General features: G+C 38.3%; 1 protein-coding gene across 1 annotated transcript; it reads left to right on the top strand.

Moving 5' to 3' along the window:
• Positions 1 to 376: 376 nt before the first annotated feature.
• Positions 377 to 4012, top strand: sult5a1 (sulfotransferase family 5A, member 1). The gene is made up of 6 exons (XM_044101003.1): positions 377 to 615; positions 1462 to 1673; positions 2258 to 2384; positions 2462 to 2556; positions 2821 to 3001; positions 3381 to 4012. The coding sequence occupies exons 1-6, from the start codon at positions 387 to 389 to the stop codon at positions 3521 to 3523; spliced, it is 987 nt and encodes a 328-aa protein (XP_043956938.1). The 5' UTR covers positions 377 to 386; the 3' UTR covers positions 3524 to 4012.
• Positions 4013 to 8062: the final 4050 nt, after the last annotated feature.

Raw genomic sequence — 8062 nt, 5'->3', positions numbered from 1 at the left:
GGGCTCAACCTGCAAGCTCAAAAGTCTAGGTCAACAGTGTAGGTCAGCGACCGCAAAACAAACGCAGCCTTTCAAAGAGCTCAACAGTGGTCAGGCATCTCCTGCTGCATTCTTCAAGAGGCAGACAGTTTGTTACACAGAAACTACAGATAGTATCACGGCACACTATGACCTTTAATGCATTGGATATATAAAATATACATGAGTAAAATAATAAAAGTATTCAAACCCTTGGTGAAATAACAGTCATTAATAATCCATGTTAACAGATCCTTTATAAAACATTTATTATTTTTTTCCATTCTTGGAAAGTTTTGTCAAATATCTACTGGCAGACGCCCATTTAGAGGAGGATCTGGCTGAACGTCCTGTTTTGGATTCATACAATGTCTCACAGAGTCAAAGACGCACTGAGACAGAAGAGCTGCAGCAAAGGGATCCTGAGCATCACATTCATAAATATATTAAGAGAGGACATGGCCAGGTTGGATGTCACAGAGATTTTTCATGGTATTTCGTTTCCGGGGCACCTGCACACTCAGGATTCCTTACAACACGCTCTCAAGTTTCTGTTCCAAGACACGGATGTCCTCATTGTGTCCTATCCAAAGTCAGGTAAGAGGAGGCGACGCTAACCGTCAGGATATGCTGCACTTCACTGCTGGCTTCTTACAAAATGTAATATTTCATAATTTTTCAATAAGTCAACAGTGGATAGTAGATGGTCTTTCTGAATGACAGAACACTCAAATATTATCTAGTGTGTAGTGTGAGGTTTCTTCAGCTGGTTACAACTCTTCTGCAGTATGCTGGTGTTAGTGGTTTATTTTTGAATTGCGGTGGGCACAGAGTGCCAATGGCGGCACACTGTTCTGCTCTGTGATGTTGGAAAGTCTTCAGTAAGCATAGAAACCACGGGGAAATCTATTTGAGGACATTTTTCTTTGTCCAAAACCAGTGAAACTGTTTGTCCAAAACAGGGTGTGGATCACCCTGATCCTACACCAAGTGTAGAATACTCCATTGATCTATCTATTCCAGATAATCCTAATCTGGAATAATCGATGTGGAAAATTATACACTGGGTAGCAACGCATTTCCTCCCAGCAGTCTGTTTCTTTTTTCTTATTGCTGGAAAACCAATGTCTGCATTTTCCAGAAAAAAAAAAATCACAACCTGAAATTGTTTTTTTTTTGTTTGTTTTTTTATTAGACTCTGATTTTGCCTTTTGGAGTATGAATGTAACCCAATCCAACATACCAATAGTTTTCAAACTTATAATAGTGTCTGGGTGGCTGGAAACAAACCACAATGTTTTGAAAAAAACTGTCCATGGTCTGAATTAATACCCCAACAAGCTGTAGGCAAATATGATGTAGTCCTATTACTAAAAAAAATTGCTACTGATCAATGAGAACAATAAAACTCAAGTTACACGTCTCTTTGATTTCTCCCAATAGGCACTACATGGATGCAAGAAATTGTGACCCTCATATCCAGCAGAGGTGACCCACATGTGGCCCAGAGTACTCCAAACTGGACCAGAACCCCCTGGTTGGAGCATTACTACTGTGCAGATTTGCTGAAGAGCTCAACCTCAACACCTCGAGTTCTCACTACACACCTGCCCCACGACCTGCTGGGCCCCGCCCTCCAGGAATCCAAGGCCAGGGTCAGATTCACACACACACATGCCTACGCGCACTCCCGCACACACACACACACATATATATATATATATATATATATATATATATATATATATATATATATATATATATATATATATATATACTTGGACAAACATCATCCACTGGTTTCTCATTTTGTTTTCCGATAAAGTGAGTTTTTGTTGAAAAGAGGTCAGGAAATCCATTAAACCTAAAACATAAAACATTTTGAAATGCACCTATTTGGTCAGTTTAGAGAGAAACGCAGCAGTTTAGTCAGTGCTGATATTAATCAGGAAGAGATGATCTACTTGACTACATTAAGGAGATGAGATGTTTGAGAAAGAAGTCAAACAAATGAAGACCAGCTCTAAAAGTTAAATAGACCATGAACAGGTAAAATAAATGAAACGCTGATGCAGGGATGGTGTATTGACATTTATTCATTGATGAGTTACTTCTTTGGACACTGGTGATCTTTTCATTTCAGTTTTCCAGCTTCAGAATGTAAATAGAATATCAGGATATTCTCCATTCTCTGCAAGAGCAGCTCCAACATTCTGGCATGTCGTTTGTCTTCCAACAGATCATCTATGTGACCAGAAACCCTAAAGATGTTCTGGTGTCCTTTTATCACTTCCACAAGATGGCCAACTTCCTCCCTGATGCTGGCTCCTTTCCAGAGTTTTTGCATAATTTCTTGGAGGGAACATGTGAGCTGACATTTTTCTGTTTCTATAATATTTTTTTAATGTATTTCCTACATTTTGATCTTTTTCCCCTGGTTCAGTGAACTTTGGCTCCTGGTTTGACCACGTTAAGGGTTGGACCAGTCAGGCTGCGGCTCTCAACCTGCTGCATGTCACATATGAAGAGATGTCGACGGTAAAGAAAAGCTCCTTCATGCTAAAGTAGCCACATATAAATGAACATAACATTATCACAGAAAAAAAAAACTAAAGTATACAGTATATTGCAGAAGATATTATTAATTTTTAGAGTAAACTACAAATTATGTTCTAAATGATGTCTTTCAAAGTTCCCCCACGATACATTGAAAGAACTGATTGAGTCATTGTTTAATTGTCTGAATAATTGTTGTTAGTTTTTTCATGTACATTCAATTTTACCACCTTGATTTGCTGTCAGGACCTGCATAGGGCCATAAACAGGGTGAGCACTTTCCTGCAGCGCCCTCTGCTGGAGCATGAGCTCAATAATTGTGTAAAACACTGCAGCTTCAGCCGCATGAAGGACAACAAGATGATCAACTACAGCCTTATTCCTGATGAGATACTGGATAACAGCAAAGGCTGCTTCATGAGAAAAGGTGATCTGCTGATTGGTTTAGTTTGGTTTAGTTTGTCTCACATGTGATCCAAGTTAAATGAAAACAGACACCTCAAAGTTCAAAGAAAAATCCTGCAAATGAATCGATCTGTTACAAACGTCTCAAACCTTTTCAAATAGAAGCAACTTTTTAGATATAGCTGCATGATTCAATCAGATCTTGAGCTTCTCATGTTTTTGAGAAGCTCAAGATCTCAAGAACATGGACATGGTATGGACAAGAATTGTGGACCAATTGACACAATTGGTATGGACACAATTGAAGATTTTTTTTATTTTATGCTTTCCATTTCTACAGAAAATATATTTTTACTTTCTTAAAAATCAAAATCTTGTCTTAATTTTTTTCTACCATCCAGGTGAGATTGGTGACTGGAAAAACATGTTCACAGAGGAGCAGGATCGATACTTTGACACTGTGTTCAAGTCCAAGATGCAGGACTGCATTCTGACGTTTGTGTGGGAAAAACCAGAAAACAAGGAATTAAAGTTGAAAGATTGAATCTCCAAAGCAAAAGAGCTTTGTGATAACTGTGTGAGAGATGATGACACCATGTTTGTCTTATAAACGTTAAATGTTATTTTCCAGTATGACATCTCCTTGACATCCTTTGAAGAATGTGTAGTATTGCTTAATGCTCATGAATGAATCTTTTTATGTGACACATGTCATGGTTCTGTCTATATTTGGAGAGCAAAAGATGAGACAAACATTTATTAATTCAATATCTGATGTGCTTCTTTCGCTTTTTTCAAGTTGGACTTGGGCTCTCTGTGAATCACAAGATGTACATATAGATCCTGACAGTCGTGTCAACACTGCAACAATAAACAGAGGGGGAGGAAAGGTTAAAGGTCTTTGAATCCACAGGGCTGAGCTGTCCTTTTGTATGCTGTCACTTCACTCACAAAGAAGAAGAAACATGTTGATTCCCTGCTGGTTAATATTTAGGAGGCCACTCTGCATAATACTATTAAACATTTGTATACATTAGTGACGTCTTACTGGCCTCATTAAAACGTCATGATGCTGAAACATGGCCTGCAGCAACAAGAGGCCCGAAACAGCCACCGGTAATTCTGAAAGCTCAAAAAATCAAAAACTGAGCTAAATGAAATCTCAACATCTGACAAAGATTTTGTTCAGAAACTAGAACTTTAAGAAATGTGAGGACCCACAGCTTCTTCTGGGGTCCAGAGCCTGACCCTGCAAGGAGAAGTGTTGCTTTAGGGTTAGGACTATAAGGTGTGAACTGAGTTTAGGTCAGGTTTGGTGTGAAGGACAGGGTAAGGCTATAGAAATGAATGAAAAATGATTGAAAGTCATTGCAAAGTCCTAGTGAAATCACTTGTGCATGTGTGTGTGTGTGTGTTACATATGTGCATGCAACACATTGACATTCAATTATTTAAAAAGTAATAAGTAGCATCAGAAGGACTGTGCAGAAACTGGTCCACAAAACCAGAGTTGTTTGCAGCTTTTTTCTCCAAAACAAACAAACAAACAAAAAACCCTACCTTTTAAAGAATATATAAATGAATAATTCAGATATTGTATTTAACAGGCAATAAAAAAATAAATATAATTAAGACATTCCTAAAAAATATACATTTAGGTCGAGACCTTGGCTGCTTTCTACAATTTTTTTTTTAAATTATGTCAGTAAAACATATCTGAGCACATGGAGCCTTCTGCTGCTAATCAATTTGAGAATTGTTAAATGTGTGTTGATTAATCAGGCTGACAAGGCTGATGGGTCGTCATTCCAACATCCATCAAACACACACCCATTCATTATTTGCTTCCAAGCTTTTAATATCCACTCACACATCCCAGTGTGTGAGAAATGTCTTCACACTTCTTCAGACGTCTCAGATTTTGCTTAGGGGAAGGAGGTTGAAGGGCAGCAAACATCCCACCTTTAGTTTCATCTCTCCAAAGGACATCAGTCAGTAAATATGCTCGTTTGTTCAAATAGAACCTATTCAGAGTTTGAGGTACAGATATTATTTTCTCCTTACTGTTGAAGAGATTGATGATCTGCTCATTGCTGATTTACTATATAACTTGATTTTAGTCATTTTAGATGAAATGACTTTTGATTATCTTTGGTAAAATAAAAATAAAAAATAGATCCTAAGGAAATCTTTCAGTGAGCTTGAATTGTCAAACTGTGGTCAGTGACAATGTAACCAACAGAGAGGCTAACTGGGTAACAAAACACTGAGAAAGTTTTATTGGAAAAATTGTACAATTTGACAGCTGCTGGGAAAGAAATCTTATTATAGCTCTATTTTCACACCCTGATGTGAAAGTAGTTGCCAGATCTCTGTCCAGCCCAATCTCCAAAATCAAGTTCTTCTGTTACTTTGTACAACATATGTTTATTATCAACATTTTATAAAGAAAATGTCATGCATTGTCACATAAAGATCTTTACAAATGTTATGTTTTGGGGATTTTGTAGATAAATTGCCTCCCAGTTGCAAAGTCAGTCTTAGGAACTGGAGCTTATGGCGTTCTCTCACATCACCTAGCTTTGTGATCAAGAACTTTTCTCTAAATTCATTATGAATATTTACCTCAGATTTGTGATCATGAATGACAATTATTCACTCTAAAAAGCTCAGTTGAGTTAAGTAGCTCAAGGATCAATTTTTGGTCGTATCTAGTTTTCAACATACATCCTTCCTTTGACAGAGTCAGCACAGTTAGCACAGTTAGCACAGTTAGCATGCCCATGATAATCACATATATGAGGAGCTCTGATAATCGTAGCTCTTATATTTCTGAAAATAGATTCCAAATACCCCATGATTTTAAGATTTAGGTGATTATAAGTTAAAGTTTTCATGTTTGGATCTTCTTTTTTTTTTTTCCTGTGTCGCCGGTTTCAGTCTTAGCAGCACCCAGGTTGCTACGAATCCCAAGAGATATTTGAGTCTCTTACATAAGACGGTCTACTGACATACTGAATGCTTGAGATCAAAGCCACACCTACAACCTGATGTGAGTGATGTCTGACACCAGCGAGGGGACTGTCTGAAACAATTCATCTTTGGTCCAATGTAAGAATGAGCCTCAGGTGATGCTGAACTTCTCCAGTGCTTTTGTTTCTGTCATAGTGCTGGTGTTGGGAATCAAAAGAGGGGAGCGTCTCCACAGCGCCGCTGCTGCTGCTGAAAGCAGACTGACCTTTTCCATCTTGATGTTATCTGGCAGCATGACAACCTACGACAAGACACTGCAGAGAAAACCTGTGTACATTGAAGATTTCTTACTGTTGCAGTCTATTAAGATACAAGCGCGCCAAAAGGCTTCTTTATACAACATTTAACTGGGAAACAACATGCAGCATAAAACCACATTCTTACTGCAATGTTAATGTGCAAAAATTACCTTCTAAAATCAGGATTTTTGTATCTGCTTATCAAATTTTCACTCACGATGTTTTTCTTTTATATATAAGTTTAGTCTATCTCTAAACGTATCATTTATGATGAATGCAGTTTTTGTATTCATTTCTTCCTATTTTTTTATTTTTTTTTTGTTTTTGTGCTGAAGAAAAATGAAATCTGTAATATCTGAGTCACAGGTGTTGTTGTTGCCCCCTGTGCTGCAGCTGGTAATGAGACCAAGAGCTCTGAGCCGAGTCCTAGCAGGTGTTTTCCTCTGGAAGGAACAAGGTGTGACAGTCGTGGCATTTGCATCACATTTAAAGCCCATCAGCTCCATCATCGGAGTCAGAAACTAACCGGTGTAAGTGAGTCATCTCACCACTGTGAATCTCCAGATTTCAAAGGGATTGACGTACATGGGAATTAGCAGCATATTGTTTTACTCAGTAAAGAGACGTTTGTTCACAGATGTGAGTAATGTGTTAGTGAGTCTCAGTATGACTAGAAATCACCTGACTGAAAATGTCTGTACATACTTTGAGTACTTCCCAGAACTTTAAAGCTGTGAATCACGTACATACATCTGTTTTAGTGATACAGCTGGATTTGTCTTTGCCCTCATGGTGAAACAAGATAGAAAGTCAGGTTTTGTTCACACAGTAATATGGTTAAATACTGTAAAGTCAAGTCCTTGATGTTCCCAATAAACCCGCAGCTGGTCGTGGCAGATGGTTCTTCATCCTGAGCCTGGTTCTGTTGGAGGTTTCTTCTTGTTACGCAGAAGGAGAGATTTCTACAAAGTTAGTGACTCAATGTGAACAGCTGGGCTTCCTTAGAGAGATTGCCATTTCACAAATGTCACCTTATGTGCTAAGATTGAATTGCTTTTTGGCAAACTCTAGTTGAGCCTTCGTTTGAGTTTTCTCACATAAGACCCCATAAGACTTTGACAGGGCAACATTTGTTGTTGGCAGAGTCTCTTAAATCTCAGCGGCTGAAGTTTGTAACTTTAATCATGGGTATCCTGGTGTCCTCTCTCACTAGTCTCCTTCTTGACCAGTCACGCCGTGTGAAGACGGGCTGATCTAGGAAGATTGACAGGTTCTGTATTCCCTCCATTTCTTGATAGTGGATTTGACTGAACTCAAGAGGAAGCTCAGTAACTTATATGTTTTTTGTATCCATCCCCTGACAAATACTTTTCATTTTAAAGGACACTTTAAATCATAAATCATTTATTCCTAATGATTAGCTCATTTAATGAATAATCTCTGAAGGGAAATGAGTAAACATTTTTCACAATCACTTTGTTTTCTTTATATGTGTGATGGGACAATTAAATAAAGAAATATGTAATCAAATTAATGAACATATAGAGCAGGTAATCATTTAAACACCATCAATTCATCCATCCACTATCCAACAGGCTTATATTTATTACACTATTTCCTGTTCCAAGGCTGCACAGTGGCGCAGTTGGTAGAGCTGTTGCCTTGCAGCAAGAAGGTCCTGGGATTGATTCCCGGCCGGGGATCTTTCTGCATGGAGTTTGCATGTTCTCCCTGTGCATGCGTGGGTTCTCTCCGGGTTCTCCGGCTTCCTCCCACAGTCCAAAAACATGACTGTCAGGTTAATTGGTTTC

The sequence above is a fragment of the Gambusia affinis genome, linkage group LG02 (genome assembly GCF_019740435.1).
Source record: "Gambusia affinis linkage group LG02, SWU_Gaff_1.0, whole genome shotgun sequence".
NCBI classification, from domain to species: Eukaryota; Metazoa; Chordata; class Actinopteri; order Cyprinodontiformes; family Poeciliidae; genus Gambusia; species Gambusia affinis.
This window is presented reverse-complemented; position numbering and strand designations above follow the sequence as displayed.